This window comes from Anabrus simplex, chromosome 5 (genome assembly GCF_040414725.1).
Source record: "Anabrus simplex isolate iqAnaSimp1 chromosome 5, ASM4041472v1, whole genome shotgun sequence".
Lineage (NCBI taxonomy): Eukaryota > Metazoa > Arthropoda > Insecta > Orthoptera > Tettigoniidae > Anabrus > Anabrus simplex.
Genome location: NC_090269.1, coordinates 92433875 through 92453067, shown reverse-complemented (window position 1 = coordinate 92453067; position 19193 = coordinate 92433875). Strand labels below are relative to the sequence as shown.

The 19193-nt window shown below is 38.4% G+C and overlaps 1 protein-coding gene across 2 annotated transcripts in view; it reads left to right on the top strand.

Moving 5' to 3' along the window:
- Ubr3 (Ubr3 ubiquitin ligase) overlaps window positions 1–19193 on the top strand; it is a 526217-nt gene that overhangs the window by 329532 nt on the left and 177492 nt on the right. For both annotated transcript variants that reach the window (XM_068227568.1, XM_068227567.1), the window contains exon 13: window positions 14577–14719. In XM_068227568.1, the coding sequence (XP_068083669.1) occupies window positions 14577–14719 (143 nt within the window). The remainder of the gene's footprint in view (window positions 1–14576; window positions 14720–19193) is intronic.

The window sequence follows — 19193 nt, the reverse complement described above, 5'->3', positions numbered from 1 at the left end:
GAGGATCGGAAGTATCAGCTACCTCATTGTTATCCAGATGTAAATATTTACTCAGTTCGAGAAATCTGCCGCAAGGCATAACAGTTCTAAAATAGGGTGTATCAACACTTACATCTTTGCACCAGTAACTCTGAATAGTTGGTTTTTGTACCAGTCCCATTAGAATGCGAAGAGCAATATATACACGTATTTCATTAGAGTTCGTCTTAGAAAAGTTGGTATCAGCACTGGCATACCTATTAGTTTCGTCTGCTATGAACTGTACAATGTTGTCATCTAAGTAATTCCGGAAAATGAAATTTCTACTTACATTTCTACGTATACCACTACCAGGATTCACTCCACTTGCTCCAGAAAATTTGTGAATAATTGGAGAATTCTGTTCAGGCACCCAATTCCATTGAACGTGTTGCTCATCATTTTCACTCAAATCACTTTCACACTCGCTTGAATCATTCGATATAACATGCACAGGATCGCTAATAACTTCTTCCTCACTATCACTGCTGAAATCAGAGCCTAAAACGTCAAGTAAGCTTTGAATTTCGCTATTACTGAGCATATCGCGCGATGAAGCAACTTCCTTCTCAGCCATCTTGTCAACAACAGAATACCGATTTCTGGATCGAGATTTTAATCTATTCTCCTTGCCAAAAAAGCATACCAGAGCATTCTGGGGACACTGTGAGACACCAAGAACAGATCTCCTGTAGAAATGTTTCCAGAAAAAGCCAACAGATGTCACAAACGTCTCCAATATGCGACCTTGCACCCCGGCGTACCAGTCCGCTTGCGGAGTCCTGTCCCAGGCACTCGAGTGTGTACCAGTCCGCTTACGGGTGCATTGGGGTTAATAATCTACACTTAATTCCACAGTCCTCCAGTATGGCAAACATTTTTACCCTTGGTACCCTGTCATATGCTTTCTCTAGATCTATGAAACATAAACACAACTGTCTATTCCTCTTGTAACATTTTTCAGTTACCTGACGCATATTGAAAATCTGATCCCAACAGCCCCTCTGTGGTTTATTATCTTAAATACAAAAACCAACCTCCTGTATTAACAGGCTGCCATGAATGACAATGTAATATGGATCACATGTGATGGAAACTTTACAAAGGAATAATCATAAAAATGACACAATTTTCAAATTTCTTATCAGTAACAACATTATGTGCCTCAGGAGCCTAATGTAACTTTGGAGAGCTGTCCTAACTATTTCTGAAAGCCCTCCATGTGTAGCTGAAAACTTTTCCATGTGTTGGTGAAATGTTGAGGTATGGTGCCGCATGCTCCAACCGTTATTCCTATTACTTCAGTCTCTTGAAGATTGTATTTTGACTTGTAATAGGGGATTGTGGTTTCATAGACCTCTTGTTTCTCTAAGTTTACCTTTTCTAGTTGGCCTTTATGGTGTTCGAACTGTACAGTTGGGTCTATGAAGAAGGCGTTTGGGCTGTGTTCTCTGAAGGCTATCATGTCGATACGAGAACTACCATTCATGGCCAATCCGTTAACTATTTCATGGGCGTTAAAGGCCTTCTTCCTCAGTTCTTTGGCTATGAATGATCTAATTTATTGGTGTATACTCTTTGTATAGTTCTATTCCAAGCTCTTTTTGAGTTTGTGAACACTAAGAGGAGAATTCACAATCTCTTAATTCTTGCTGAATATTTTTTAGTATCGCACAGACCGTTCCGGGCATTTAAGGCTTTTTGAGCATCGATTTTCGAAATGCTGAGATGTTTCAAACATTCCTTACTTTCTGTATGGGAATCTCTTAAGGCGTGAATCTACAGATTATCGTTCTTAAGGATTATGTTACACCCATAATTGCACTGAAGGTAAGCTTCCCATATGATGTTTTGAAAAGACCGAGACCTTTACACTTCTTTTCTGAATAGATCTTGTCTGGTGTGTCAGTAGGAAGTTGCAAGATTTCCTTCGTTTCTCTTTTGATCATTTTATTGGCATCAGACAAAACTTGCTTTGGAATTTTCGTGGAATCGCATGTTGGGAATGAGTATATAAGACTTGGGCAGATGGAATAATTCAAGAGTATGAACTTCCTTAAATAGTGGCAATGAAACTAGAAGCCATAATGTATTGTGGAGTCTCTTCATTATTTCACTCTCATCGTAGACTAGTGTGCCTCAGAAGGTAGTACCGAGGTATAGAATCTGATCGCCATTCCCAAGAGTGTCTATTTTACATCAAGAGATGTCTGTGTTAGCACACATCTAACCACACACTTGCCCATGCATTTTTAGGATTAATATTGAGACCAATTTCTCTAAATCTCCTGCAGGCTAGCTTCGTGAGTTCGATTGCTGCTTCACTGTTACGCCAGATGAAGACAGTATTATCTTCAAAGCCCATGGTGGTAGCTCTGGAGTTACAGGTTTCTCATATTGATGTGAGAGACTGTCTTCATTTAATTCGTCCAAAGTATGGTCGACTGCTAAATTATAGATGGTTGGTGATAATGGAGAGACTTGCATCACCACCTTTTTATGGGTATGGGTTTTGTTTTACCATTCTATGTTTCAATCTGAGTAGTGTTTGCTCTTTGCAGATTGAAAATTATGTTTGTCAGTTTTTTAGGTATTCCTTCAGACTGAAGGGTTTTAAAAAGATTACTATGACCAATATCATCAAAAGCTATGTGTATGTTCAAGAATATTACTGTAACATCATCTTTCTTCTCTTTGACCAATCGTAGTAATCCACCAGGGATTGAAGTATTTATGATGGTCTCTGGTGTTGAGCAGATGTTCATTGAAGTTTGTGTAATAGCTGAGGCGGCTGTCAAATACTTTCTCAATAACTCTTCTCATAATGGAGTAAATGGTTATTAGTCACCAATTCGATATGAGGTTGGGGTCACCATTTGTACAGCAGGGTTGTTCGAGCATTCTGAAGGCACTTCAGATCATCACAGGTTTCTAGCATCCTAGTGGCGATTGTTGCGATGATTGCATGTACCTCAGAGTCTTCATTAGCTCGCATCAGGACATGATCTGGGCCTGGTGCAATACATACTGCGATATGTTTGGCAGCAATAGCTATTTCACCTTTTGATATTGCGGTGACAAAAGTATCGTCGATTTGTACACGGTGTGTATCAGTGATTTTTGGTGGATAAAATTCCCGTTCAGGTTCATTGTCAATTGAATTTGTATTTGAAAAGAAGCTGTGTATATTTGTAAGATCGATTCTACACTTCTCGGATTTGGTTTCCAACACGTCTTGTGGCCTTACATCATTGATTATAAAACTAATACTGTGTTAGTTCACAGTTGTATTTATTTTTCTTTTTTCATGAGCCCATTTGGGAATACATGTCTCCAGCATCCTTTGTACATGGCAAAACCACTTCAGCCTTGCAATCTGCGGTCTCTCTTCCATTGTTAAGGTCTCCTACATATCCCTCCTAATATAGTCTTTTCTGATTCTGTATCTTCTCATCTTCTGCATAGAAGCTCTCAAAAATTTAATTTCACATGCCTGTAATTTGCTAATGCTTCTTTTCGGTAAGACACAACTCTCTAAGCTGTATGACATGATTGACAGAAGGTATGCTTCGAACATTGTTTGTTTAGCTCTTACGGGAACTGTATAATCCCAGACTAGATTCCGTACTTGGTAGAAGAACCTAGAGACCTTTGACACACTATTTTGGACTTCTAGTTGAGCACTCCCATGAAATGAAATGTCGTATGGCTTTTAGTGCCAGGATATCCCAGGACGGGTTCGGCTCGCCAGGTGCAGGTCTTTCTATTTGAAGCCCGTAGGCGACCTGCGCGTCGTGATGAGTATGAAATGATGATGAAGACAACACATACACCCAGCCCCCGTGCCATTGGAATTAACCAATTAAGGTTAAAATCCCCGACCCGGCCGGGAATCGAACCCGGGACCCTCTGAACCGAAGGCCAGTACGCTGACAGTTCAGCCAGAGGTGACACTTCCAAGGTAAAAAGAACTTTCCACACATTCAATCGTTTCTCCATTATGTTTTAGGTTACATTGGGCAGATGTGTTGCTCATTTTCATTGCTGCTGATTTCTGCTTACTTATTTATTTATTTACTCATGTCAGAAGCATACTTAATCATACAGTTAAAATAAAGTGATAATTAGACTATTTACAAAACTTACAAAAATTTAAACTCGTTAAACTTGTTACTCCGACAATCCAACTTCCTCTGCACCTCTTGCTCTGTCTTTCCCCAAATGGCAACATCATCTGTAAATACTAATGCATTCAAATTTTTGGAATCTTTGATTTCCTTAATTGTCACACCCATGAGAGCAATGAAAAGAAGTTGAAAAGAAATGGAGAGTGTGCACTGCCGTGTTGAATGCCTATCATTTCCAATTTGAACACAGCTTTCACTATCTTCATGTAACAATTTGATTTTATGGACTAAAGAATTTGGAGCCCCCAGTTTATGTAAACATTCTCATATTTTACTTCTTGGCATGCTGTCATAGGTCTTTCCTTTCCCCTTTCCCAGTATTTTTCTATTAGTGTCCTATGGCAAAAGCAAGGTCTACTATTCCTCTGTTACATCTGAAACCATGCTGTTCTTCCTCTAATCGGTGCTCTCTCGATGTTCTTAATCTTTTCTCTATGATCTTCAGAGAGTGTGACAACAGGGTAATTCCTCTATAATTCGTACACTTTCTCCTACTCCCTTTCTTGAACAATGGTATAATTATTCCCTTTTTCCAGTCATCTGGTATCTTATTTTCTTTCTAGATTATTTCCAGTGTTCGACGCAACTAATGTGGATTCTGTACGCTCGCAGCTTTGATCATATTCGCTGACAGTCCATTTATTCCTGTAAATATTGATATGAAACTTTTAAACTTGCGTATCCTGCAAGCGATGTGCAGTTACTTGGGTGCTGGGGGAACTGTGAGAAATGGGCGACCTGTAGCCAACATCACAAAGGTGGGCATACTCAACCGTATGACCCTGATAGAAAAAGTAGAAGAAATGGTGAATTTTATGGAGAAAGAGCATGTAGAAATGATGGGGTTGAGAGAAGTTATGGAAGGGGAAATGAAAGAAGAGGATGATGCTTGTTGTTTAAAGGGAGAAGAGAAGGAGGAAAGTATATACACTGCACTGGAGTTGATGGATGTAGCTTTACCGGGAGAAGCATTTGATGGGGATAGCAAAAATGAGAGTTGGGAAAATGGACAAATTAAAGGAGATAAGAGATAGTAAAATAAAAGTGTGGATATTAAAAGGTTAGAATGTACAGGAAGAATTTCTGTAGAGACCAAAACAAATTCCAATTACTGAAGTAGGAAATGTGGAGGACAAATGGTCCAACTTCAAAAGGGCATTAGTAAGGGGCAGAAAGTGCCTGTGGTAGAACATCGACAAGAGTGAAAGAAAAGGAGACACTGTCTTTGAATGAGAAGGTGAGAAAAGCAGTGAAAGAAAAGAAGAAAGCGTGGCAAGAATTAAATAGAGATATAAAAGAAAGCAAAAGAAAGGATTTTGATAATAAAAGGAAATGTAAAAAAACTGGTAAGGGAAGAAAAGCTTTGAATAATTTACACAAAAGATGGAAACAGTTGGAATTGGCAGTAAAAGAATGCGGTACAGAATTATATGAAGTAATAGAAAAGAAAGAGTAAGTGTGTATGGAAACAGAAACCTGTACCAGAAGACTGGGGAAAGAGAATATTAATGCCAGTCTTTAAAAAGGGGGCAAAAAGATGTGTGATAACAATAGAGGAATCACACTTATTACAAGTGGCAAGAATACTGGAAAGGATATTAGTGAGGAGAATGTGAAGAAAGGTAGAAGGAGAGTTGCAGGAGGAACAGTATGGCTTGAGAAGTCGAAGAACTACAGAAAACCCAATCTTTAGCATGAGGCAATTAATGGAAAATAATTGAGAATATGGAAATGATCTGGTCATGATATTCAAGATCTAACAAAAGCATATGTCAGTGTTTCCAGAGAGAAGTTTTGGGAAACCATGGTCAGAAAGAGACTGGGTACCAAAACTGTAGAAATTGTGTAAGCAATTTACAACTACATCAGTAGCGTACAGACTGCAGTTGGAAAGGCGGAATGGTTTAGAAATGAAACTGGACTAAGACATGGGAGTGTGCTTGTACCTCTTTTGTTTCTAATGGTTATGGACTAAGTTATAAAGGAGACAAAGAAAGCATTTTGGAACAGGGAGATGAAGTTATTACTCCAGTAAAACCTGCCTTTAGCAGAACCTTTATGAATCAGAAATATATTGGGAAATTTTACTGGTCCCATGAATTATGGTTTAATATTTATCTAGGTTTACCTGTATCGTGCAAAACCTGTCTGACACAGAAACGGAATGACATTTTGCTGCTATAACGGAAGAAAAAATGTAAATTTCCTCCCTAACCCTTTTCAGTACATGTGTATTCCAAATCGATCTAAGATGGCCGAGATAGCATTCAGCCAGGAAATATCTTTCTCTGTACTCGATACTGTAACTTGAATCGCAGAAGCAGTGAAAAGTGTGTTGCCCAATATGGTACGTCATTGCTTTCACAAAACCAAGTTTGTCTGACATCCTGATGAAAAAAACTTAATAAACGAAAATAATGATCTGTACAACAAACTCTCAGACAGTGTAATTATGGTAGTGTCAATGCAGAAGATTATGTGGCCATTGATCTAGAAGTTGAGACAGAGGTGACGTTACAAAACATTGAATAGTTCGTCACCCATCATCTCCAAGAAAAGAAACAGAAATTGAGGGCAATAATAACAAAAATGAAAGCGATGAAGATGGTTTATGTAATGTGAAGTCCTACCGACATGCTTTACAAGCCTTAAAGAACATTCGGTCATTTTTGCTCAAGAAAAATGACGCTAAATTGTTCGACATTATTTGCCATGATACCAGGAATAGTTTTGTCCAGCGTATAATTCTAGATTACTGGAAGAAGTAAATGACAGTACTGTACAGTATTACTATTGGTGTAATTTGTATAAAACATGTAATATGTGTTAAATAAGTGTGTGTACTGTACTACTGTGCACTGTGAGGAAGTTCTAAGCAAGAACAGATTTGTGTTAGTGCTGATGAATTGTTGTATATAAGTGTTTGATTTGTGTCATTATTATATCTACTACCGCACAAAATCGTACAGATCTTCTATGTTATCTAACAGATCATTCACAATTCACCGTCGTCATCTGAAGTTTCACCATAAGTACTTCCATCACTGGCATCTTTCCACAAATAGTCGTCCTCACACTACTGCCCACTGAATTTGAAATTCTACATTTCTTAACCCTTTGCACTCGTAAGGAAAATCCCTATGCTGGCCAGCCAGCTCACACAGCAAATTCTCAAGGGAACACTTCTTTTCATAACAATTTTTAAAACGGTTTAACTTCTAAACTATTTTATTTACTTAGATAAAACTTTTTGCACTGCATTACACATTATTTAAACTTTTTCTGAGTGCAATATTTTTTGGAACACATTGAAAAACGTTTCCAGTAATTGTCAATCATGCTGTCACCAGCCCCTGTCATACCATTGTTATCATTTATATCTCCTTCTGAATCAGTTTGAGAGTCATTTTCACTTTCACTACCACTAGGTTCATCACTTTCTTCATTATCAGTAAATGCACACATTTCACTTTCATTGTGATCCATAAGAATGTCCATGATTTCATCCGAACGTAACCTCTTGCTGGGACCAGCCATCTTTCTCAAACCGTATGTAAACATGAGTTGCTATTCCACGGAATACAGTGCACAGACAGTACAGAAGTGGTAAATAACCTAATGATAAATGTTATGGAGATTATCCGTGGAGCAGAAAGAGGTGAAAGAAGGTGCAGGTGTTGAATGGATCTAACTACCACATCAAAATTGAATTTAAAGCTTTAACAAAGGTTATATTTCTTATAATTTCAAAAATTAACAAATAACATCATGACAGGTACAATTGGCAATGTTGAAAAAAGTCTTGAACAATCCAAGATTATTGAACATTTACAGATTTGGGGCTTCAAGCCCTTAGTCTACAATTCTGAGCAACGAGCTCAATCTCACAAAATTTTCAATTCAAAATGAGAAAAATAATTTAGTCCAGGGCAGAAATCCCCTAATATAAGAGCACCTGCTCCCTAAATTACCATGTCAAGCCTTCCAGAGGTACCCTTCACTACTACAAAATTTTGAAAAGTGCTAACGGGTTCTCAGTTTCTTCCAGCCTACTCAAGGCAACATTACATGAACGTCTGACATCCTCTGGCCTCTCAAGGCACTATTTACAAATTGAAATATTTTTTACACAGGGGTATCTAATATCCAACCTACAGGGCCTTTGCTGAAAAGAACAGGTTAAATAAATGACCCGAACATAAACTGAACGGAGGCGTACACAGCGCTCCAGATAATGAAAAATAAAAACCTACAGGGCTCTCAGCCGATGCTATTCCCAAACTATTGAGGTGGCTCGTATGGAAATAACTTTAATGCATTCCAGAAACGAGAGGTTGGGAAAACGTAGTCACCTCAAACCAAGATGAAGGGGAGTTCGAGAGAGTAACTCACTCTCTATCCCCGATTTACAGTTAAAACTATGTGAAATTTTTACATTAGCCGAAAGAAGATTTACATTTTAGAAGATTTTCTTACATAGTTAAAGATTCGGACCTTTCCCTCGAATAAAGCTGCGGAGGTAGCTACAGAAAAGAGAATTTATGTGGCCATTACCTTATAGATGTACTGCCGGCCGAAGAAAGAGGCGTCCCCGCCTCCTGCCTTAACACACACATTTAGAAAGACTGTGATCAGTTGACAAGGAAACATGAACAGCCTCAGGGAAGGTTCGAGAGGTTTCTGGGCTAATCCATACATACCCTCTCAATTTTATTGGTTAAACTCAAAATCGAACAAGAAGCCTGTGATAGGTTGAAAATTAATTACAGAAATTTTTCATTGTCCAGATTCAAAACTGGTGAAATGAGACAGAAGGGTTGCAAACCTAGAGTTTAAAAAAAAAAAAAAATGAATATTTAGAAAACCTATAAACACAAAATTTCTTCCAATAACAACTTCCTTTACTTTGCACCAGGGTGGTGATCATAGTTTTTTTGGTAGTGTCATCTGTGGAAAAATGTCCAAACTTCTTGATGTATTGCAAAATAAAACAAGGAGAAATTCAATCAGATTAGGAAACTTCACAATAACAAAATTACTTAATATTTCAGTAGCGACATCTTCTGATTAAAGTTCGAACTTCATATAGTATCAGTTTCAACTTTTGGTCGATAGATGAGTTTATTAAGGCGCTTATTTTGAATGAGCGGAGATGAGGTTAACCTCCTGGTACAATAAACATAGTGCAGAGTTTACACTAGCAGGTGGTACCACCTGCAGATACAGAAATTGTCATAGCAAAGAGATTAGTGAACTAAAACAGTTGCCGGGTGACACCCGGAATACAAGTGGAACTGGAATTAAGCAAAGCCAGGTGACACCCGGATTATGAGTGCAAACAGTTAAAGCTTTTGGACTCTAGATCGTTGGGAATGCGCGCCCATGCGGTCTTGATCCAGCTGCATATTAGTCCCACTTCAGGGCTCTTCAGTCGTCCAGTTGGTGTTAACACGTGATCACCATCAGATGTCCATTTGGTGTACAGCTGTTTCATTGCAGTTTTGAAAGGCCGGTTCATGCACACATCCAACGGCTGTAGAATAGAAGTGAGTCCTTCGGGAATTATCACAAGATCAGTTTTTCCTTTCCTCATCATATCTTTTACGGCGTCAGTTGTATGTTCTCGGTAACTGTCCAACACAAGCACGTTTTGTTTTTGTAACACAGCTCCCGGGCGACATTGCCAAACGCACTTCACCCGGTCCTTATTAACGCACTGTCCATCTAGCCGGACTCATGTGTTCTAACAATAACACCGGACGGCAAGTTTCCTTTCAGAAGTGTTTTCCTTTTCAGAACCACATATGGAGGGAGTTTGATTCCATCCACTAATACGCACAACATTACCGTGCATCGTTGCTTTTCGTTACCACCTGTTCTGATGGTTATACTTTTAGAACCCTTTGTATCCACTGTATTTTCTAATGGCATTTCAAAATATACAGGTGTCTGGTCAACGTTCCCAGTTTGCAACAGCAAATAAGAAGTTTGCTTCCTCAAATGAATAATGTAACGCTGAACGGCCGTTCATTTTTCTTCAGAAGCCCCAGGGAGACGTTGTGAAATAGACGTATGTCTTTGAATGCACAATCCCTTTCTCCGATAAAAGTTTCGGATCCATCCGTGGCTTGCAGTAAAACCCTTTGTTTTGAGTTCTTTTGAGATCTCTAGTGCTTTCAACTGACACATTTCACTAGAAACACCATATCCTAACTCACGTTTTCCTACCGCAAATTTGTGGAGTCGTTCTTCAATTTCCGGAAACACTGCACTCCGCCCACAGAACGCTCTGCAATCGCCATTACTTTTTAGAAGTTTTCTCTTCTTCTTCTGCCAATCATGAATACATGATTCATCAATATCGTACTTTCTGCCAAGGGCACAATTTCCATATATTTCAGCTCCGCATACAACTTTAAGTTTCTCATGCACAGTAAATTACCTCAGACGCCGATGTGAATCCATCGCTTACTATAGAGACAGCACTTTCACGGGACAGATACGGAACTCGAATGTGAGCGGGGTAGACTTCCGTAACCAACAGTCTCGACTCTCGCAAAGTACGATATCCCGCGATATCAGCTATTCGTGCACCCAGCGTGCCAGCAACACTTGTGAAACAAATGACGATGGAGCATCCGCAGCAACGGCTTTCATATTTAACGCATATTTACCCATATTCTTTGATTTACCATATTTCATTACCTTACATTTTGCGTTTACATGCCAATGTAACCTTATTGAGAAAAAATAAATCTTGTTGTCTATAACGCAACTAAAACACAATAAGACCTGAATGCCCGTTTATATGTGATATATTCAGTACGGTAACCGTATTCAAATCTGTTTCAAAACTCCATGTAAACGAGTAAATATTTACAAAAATAAACGGCTTGAATACCAATATTTTGGAGAAATAAGTGCGGGTGGTATTCAGGATTATACAGTATATTGTGGTCTGGGGAATGAACAGCAAATAAAAAAAATAAAAAAACTTGATGGAACAAACGAGAAAATTGAAAAGTGTAGTATGAAAATCAGCACAGAGAAAAGCAAGACCATGGTGATATGAAGAGGAGAAAGAAGGAAAAGGCATTGTGGAAATTGGTTGTCAAAACCTTGAAATTATTGAAAGTTTTTAATACCTAGGGAGTGAATTGATGCAGAATACAAGGCTGGAGATGGAGATTAGCACAAGGGTGCAAAAGGGCAATGCATTCTACCAGAGTGTAAGAAACTTTGTCTGGAATAAGGAAGTACCAAGGAAGTGTAAAGAGATAATATACAAAATGCATTATACAATAGACTAACTAAACGAATCTTCAAGTACATTTGGGAAAAGAAATCAACTACCACCTGGATTCATGAAGTCAAGAAAGACCTGGAAAGGAACAACATACGAGAAGAAGAATTATTGGAAAGAAAGATTTTTAGGAAGAAAGTCTTACAAATGGAAGGATTCCAAGGGAGGAAGGAAAAGACAGGCACAAAGTGGACTGAAGACAGGAAAAAGAAACACAGTAAAACAATGAAAGAATACTGGAAGAAAAGGAAAGAACTAAGGAGGAACAATTGAAATTGTAACGTGGTCCTTAGAAGGCCGGAATGCAAGAAGAAGAAGAAGAAGAAGAAGAAGAAATGCATTGCGCATCCATATGGATTTATGCGGCTATAGCCCACCTGGTGGTCGTGATTGTTAAGGCATTGAAATCTATTTGGTCTGATACATTGATTAGCTGGTTCGAGTCTGGTTGGTCAAAAAAATATTTCACCATCACAATGTTGGTCGGTAGGTTAGGGGAGGTGGTGGTATACAATTTCTGATCACTAGATTGCGTGCTGAAAGCTTGGATTAAATTCCAAACCTCTCTGCAGTGCTCATATGGAGTGAGGGCATTATAGCTGTTGATGGTGATTCGTCCATCAAATGAGGGTGTTAATCCTTGGGTGGACCCCAAGGGGTAGGCTATGTGCTGGCACCGGGTTTATCACTTCATTCAATTCATCTCATTAGTTTCTCTGCTGAGGTTGACACCAGGAAGGGCATCCGGTCAAAAAACTCGCTATGAAGAGCCATCTCATTTCATAGAGGAATAGGAAAAGGGTTGGACATACATTGACTTATGCGGCTTAGCCGTGGACTGTGACAAGTCGGGAGGAGAGTAGGTTCAAGGCAGGGAAATGAAATACCTAAGATAGGAAATGCAAGAAAAGACAGATTGAGAAATGAAGATGTGAGAAAGGAGGTTAGAATGGAAAACATAAATGAGATAATTGATAGGAATAAACTAAGATGGTTTGGACATGTAAAGAGGATGGAGGAGAAGAGAATGCCAAAAAAGATGATGGAGATGAAGTTCATTGGAAGGAGAGAGAGAGTGGAGACCTAGATCAAGGTGGATGGATTCACTAAAAAGGTGTGCAAGAAGAAGAAACCTATCCTGGGGCAAAATGATGGAAGAGAAATGGTGGAAAGAGAGAAGAAGGTGCAAAAATTCTGTAAATGCCCCTACTGAGCAGGAGGTGGATAAGGATAAAGGAGGAGCAGGAGGAGGATTCTACCACCAATTGTCAATGTAGCCCGATTATTGGCATAAATATCTTTGATTACCTGTAATGACCTACCCCTAATCTCATAATACTTTCATACCATTAAGATATTTTCCCTTGGTATCCTGTCAGATGATTACTCGAGATCTGCACAAGTGCCTATTCCTCTCGTAGTAATTGTAATTACTTGATGCTGACTGAAAATCTGGTTCTCTTTACTCTCCACCATTGATTGCATGCTGTGAACATCATATCTGGTATACTGATTAATGAAATACTTTGATAGTTGTTGTAAATCCGTGCTTATAAATAGTATAGATAGTCTATTAATGATTTAGGGATTATTTTCAATAGCAAATTAACTTTTAATAGCCATATTGCAAAAGTAATGAGCTTATCTAACAAGATGCTTGGTTTTGTTATTAGAAATTCCAAATTATTTACTCAACCGGAAGTAATTGTTAAGTTGCATATAAGTTTAGTGCAAAGCAAGTTAGAATATTCATCGGTAATCTGGGACCCCCTTTATAAGGACCAAACATGTTACATTGAGACTGTATAAAATAAATTTCTAAGATATTTGTATCATAAAACTTTCAATGTATTTTGACCATATGGTATTTCAACCCATTGTCCAATTTCACGTCTTTAAAAAACAGAGAGCATTAATTTCGTTCAAGATATTGAGGAAAATTTTGAATGGAAAACTTGACTGCCCAGAATTACTTACCTATCCCTTTTCATGTACCACAAGTAACATGACAGCAAGTACTATTTCACATCTCAAGATCTAGAAGCGTTCATCACTCTATTTCACCACTAGTTAAAACATTATCGGCATTACCGGTTTATAATTCAATTAGGGCACAAGTTGATTTATTTGCTGGCGCTAGATTGTTCAATAAGCAAATAAAGGCTTTTTTTACTAAATCATAATCATTATTAAATTCCTTTTTGCTGGAATGCTAGGTACTCATAAGTTTTTGTTTCTTATGTATTCTTTTTCTAACTTGTTTAGTAATTTTCTATGGTTGATGTATAATCTATAATGTTGTGTTTTTTTTAATTTGTAGTAATAATTTTAAATTGTGTTCTGCTTATTAGCTTTCTTCTTTTCTTTCTTCTTACTATTTTTGTTACTAATGTTGTTATTTTTTTATTTTTTTTGATGTATTTAAAGTTTAAAACCCATATGTCATGAAAGAACGTAATTGGGCTCAGCTTGTGTACCTTCGTACTATCAAATAAATAATTATTGCTTTTGTCCAATCAGAAGGTACTTTACTCAAATTCAGTGCTATTACTCTATGTTATTTCACCATTTCAGGACTAATTTCATCATGAACTCAGTTGTTTGAGATTTCAACATAATGATTTTCAGTAATTAGAGCAGGAACAACATTAAGGTCATGCGCTGCCTCCACTCTTCCACCATGGCATCCTACAGCATGGAGCGTTGTCACAGCTGCTAGCAAGGCTAAGTTTGCTCCTAATCAACCCTGTCACTTCATTAAAACAGAATCTAACTAACTATTCACTATCTGTAATTTTGTCGCAAATGGTAATCTAACCATTACTGTTCGTAATTTTGTAACTAACCTACGCTCCCTATTAGTAATTTTAAAACCATTGTCCATCAGTGTGCTGGGCAGAGAATTATGGAGAGAGTAAGGTGGGGAAGTTGGCACTATATCAGTGTTGTTACGACGACAACTACCAGATTTCCTTTTACATTTAGAAGATGAATTAAGATATAGATAAATTTATGGCTGTATAAAGATTGAATTATCTCATTAAAGAAATGTACTGCATCTTTTTCAGGTGTGAGCGAAGCATCCTTGTCGCAGCTGGAGATGGTAACGTTGCTTTGCATGGGCGACAAGACACACAGCCAACTGATCGAATTGATGCCCGAGCGTTGTAGCACAGCACAGAGCAGGGACTTCGAATCTGTTTTGGCAGAGGTGAGCATCTAATTGTGGAACTCTCTATTGAAATTATAATGATCATATTTGTACAGGGAGTATAGTTTAAGACTTCACACTTCTGCTCACAGACCACAGAAATCCCCAACCAAGCACGGTATGGCTTGTGTCAAGCTTAGCGTGATAAGAAGTCTTGACAGCTGATGTAGCAGTTTGCTAGTAACTGTTGGACTTCTAAGATGTGTTCTGAGGTTATTATCACGGTAGTTAAGTACTCTACAGCCCAGAGAATAGTTTTGGTCGAGTGTTGTTTGCATAAGAAGAAGAAGAAGCCAGTTAATAGTAGCCTTCGAAAATTCCATAGACAGTTTTCTGGTTCTACAGTACCATCAAAATATTACTTGCAACAACTCGTTCCCAAGTGGCTTAGTACTGGTTCTGTAGCTAATAAGAAAAAACAGCAAAGGAGTAAAGCTCTCTCATAGAAGAGGTTATAAGATACATGGCAAGACTGCAAGTCTGTCCGCATATAAGTTGCTTCGGAGAGTAGATCAGGAAACTGGCATTTCACATTCGTCAGGACATAATGCAGCAAAATCGTTACATTTACAATCTTACCGGACTCATTCAGTCCATAACATATAGCCTACAGATTTCATTGCAAGAATAAGATTTTGCAGTTGGCTAACGAATAGCCCCACGGTCTAGATGTGGCATGCCTGCCTTTAACCTAGAGGCCCCTGTTTGATTTCCAGGCTGGTCAGGGATTATTGCCTGGCCCTGAGGGTTGGTTTGAGGTCCACTCAGCCTACGTGATTACAATCACCACTGATCTGCATTTAGGGCAGTCGCCCAGGTGGCAGATTCCTTATCTATTGTTTACCTAGTCTTTTCTTAAACAGTTGCAAATAATTTTGAAATTTGTTGAACATCTCCCTGGTAAATTATTCCAATCACTAACTCCTCTTCGTATTAACAAATATTTGCTCCAATTTGTCCTCTTGAATTCCAATTTTATCTTCATTTTGTGATCTTTCCTACTTTTAAAAACACCACTACCAAGCGAGTTGGCCGTGCGGTTAGGGGTACGCAGCTGTGAGCTTGCATCTGGGAGATAGTGGGTTCAAACCCTACTGTCTGCAGCCCTGAAAATGGTTTTCCGTGGTTTCCTATTTTCACACCAGGCAAATGCTGGGGCTGTACTTTAATTAAGGCCATGTCTGCTTCCTTCCCATTGCTAGCCCTTTCCTATCCCATCGTCGCCATAAGACCTATCTGTGTTGGTGCGACATAAAGCAACTAGCAAAAAAAAAAAAAAAAAAAAAAAAAAAAACACACTCAAACTTATTTGTCTGCTAATGTCATTCCACGACATCTCTCCACCGACAGCTCTGAACATACCACTAAGTCAAGTAGCTTATTTCCTTTCGTCCATGTCGTCCTAATCTGAACTTTGGTGCATTTTCATAATGCTACTTCTTTTTTTTCTTTCGGAAATCATCCAGAACAAATCGAGCTGTTTTTTTTTCAAATCAGGTAAACCTGGTGAGGGTCCCATACACTGGAACCGTACTCTAGTTGCGGTCTTACCAGAGACTTATGTGCCCACTTCCTTACATCCTTACTACAGCCCTCAATACACTCATAACCATGTGCGGATATCTGTACCATTTATTTAAATTCCATTTATGTGATTACCCCAATGAAGATCTTTCCTTATATTAACACTTAGATACTTACAGTAATCCCCATAAGGACCTTCCACTTTATTTAGTTTAAATTAACTGTTAGTAAGCAGAAAACAGTGCCAATAAAAATGAGCAGAACATCTGCCCAGTGTAACCTAAAACTTGATGGAGAAATGATTGAATATAGGTTGGGTTAACTTTAGGGCCATATGTACCTCTGGAAATTGAAATCTCGTTTCTTAAATTTTGGGGCTTCCTGATGGGGAATGAAACTTGTGTCCTTTTGGGTGAACCGAGCACGCCTTTACCACCTCAGCCAGGCAGCCCCTCAGTGAACTGAGAGGTTATTATAAATGGGTTTCATATGGACCCACTGGGATCACAGGGACAGCATAGGTCATATTCATGAAACAGAAGGTACTTTTGTATACCCTGTATATTTATAAGTTTTGCTTGTTTGTTTATTCTAGATAGCCAGAATATCAGAGAATGATATTCTAGAATTTCTTATGTACGGTGATATCTCTGACAATGAAGATTTACGAGAATATTCTGATGCTATAGAACTTGTTTCCATTTTGACCCACTCTTTGTATTTGTAGTTAAGGGTATGACATTCATGGCTACAGAAAATTAAGTTTATTTCCTAGGATGGTATGAAGGCAAACAGTAGTGAAAGCAAGGACTAGTAGTGCAGGGTTCACCCATAAGTTCGTTTGGGTATTTGTATTGAAATTGTTTAACATTTTACTGTGATATGAACGGTAAAGAAATCAGGGACTCTGAGTAGTGCAGGGTTGACCCAAAGTTCTTTTGTGTATGTATTGTATTTTATTATGTGACCTTTGATTGTGGTATGGTCATCTATAATAATAAAAGAAAGGGAAAGAGAAAGAACCTGATGCCCAGCGAAATCTATAGCACGCAGAGATCGGAAATTTTTAACATAGGTAGATGGAAAGGGATCCAAATGCACCTTGAAGCCAGATTTTTCATTTTCACTTTTGTTGGTGAGTTACGAACGAAAAAACTGTTGGAAAACTTGTGTTGTGTTGAAAACTCTGAGGTTTGTCACGAAAATCATTCAGTCGTAAAAACTCGCTACAAAGATTCATCTCACTTCATACTTAAGCCCCCTAGAGAAATGGGACAAGGGTTAGACATACATACATTTGGAGGAAACATATAGGACACAAGATAGATAATAATAAACAAGGTATAATGTATACATCAGTCAAGGTCTCATTTTAAGTCCGTGGCATATGAAGCTATTTTCATTTAGTCCGTGATATCTGTGTGTATGTGTGTGATGCCCAGCCAGATCTATGGCACGCAAAGATCTGAAATTTTTGTCGTATATGGGCACAGCATTTCATCGAAAATGCATGGCTGTGCCAGAGGGTAATTCTTGCTCCAAGAAATGAAGCTGTCAACGTCATCAACAAGCAGCGTTTACAAGAATTACCCAGTGTTGTACAAATTTACAAGTCTATCAACATGTTACGTAATACAGATGAGGCTGTCAACTACATGACAGAGCTTTAGAACAACTTGGAGTCACTTGAAGAACCCTCGAATATCTTGGAGCGGACAATTGTGGCACCGATTATCCTTCTCAGGAATATAAATTCTGCTTCCCTCTGCAACGGAACACTACTCTCAGTCAAGAAACTGAAGGCAAATATTATTGAAGCCACCATCACGACTGGATATGCCGCAAGTGAAGTAGTATTCATTACTCTGATTCAAATCATTCCTTCAGATATACTGTTTCGGTTTAGATGCCTGCAGTTTGTACAATTTACGAACTTCATCGTGTAGATCCGTATTGATACAGTTAAAACTAAGAAACAATGTTAGGTTTTGGTCCACCCAGTCAATACACATCACTTTACAAGTGAACTATTTAAATATTTAAAATATTTAGGGACATTTTTAGTCTCTATTTGAGACTTCCATCAGCCATAAAATCACATGGTAGATTACAAAATTCAAAAATCAGAAACTGAAAAAATGGAAGAACCCAGTGTCTTTTTAAGGACTATTTGAAAAGTGCAAATGATATAAATATATATACATTATTTACACAAATTGACCTCGCTTCTTGCAAAAAAATTTTTGTTTTCGATGTTAAAAAATTAAATATAACTTGAAATTGACAAACCTGCCATAACGTCTCTTATGGAATCAATGTCTATTGTTGCTGTCCATATTTAAAATGGAAGTTCCTTTTGAACTGTTGAGAAAACATAGGAGAACAAATATACACATATTTAATGAGGTAGTGTTAACACTTCTTGCAAATAATCTTTCAGCAAAGTTAAATATGGACGACCTACGTTGCAAGCTTGTTGGAATCTGGTAGTTTCAGTGTGTTGACTGGAGAGATCAAAATTCTGGCCTCAAAAAAGGATTGGTGCTAAATCCATATCAGGTCCGGCCCCACGGTATAGGGGGCAACGCGTCTGCCTGTCAACCGGCAGCCCCGGGTTCGATTCCCGGCCTTGTCCCCTGGCCTGGGGACTGGGTGTTTGTGTCGTCCTTAATGTTCCTTTCCTCACATTCAACACTTGACACTTCCGCCATTTACAAACTACACACAGGTTCCTCACATATGGTGCAAGTAGGGGCAAAAGATCTTTCTAGGTCGACGCCCTGAACAAATAGCATTTTTTTTTAAAAATCCATATCAGAACATTTAGAAGCATTAATTTGTAGAATATTCTCTCAAATTGGGCTATTTTGGTAGAAGAAATCTGAAGCCTTATGAGACCGCCTGTTGTTTGGCAAAGACCAGCGCTGCATGATCACCATATTGGTGGCTT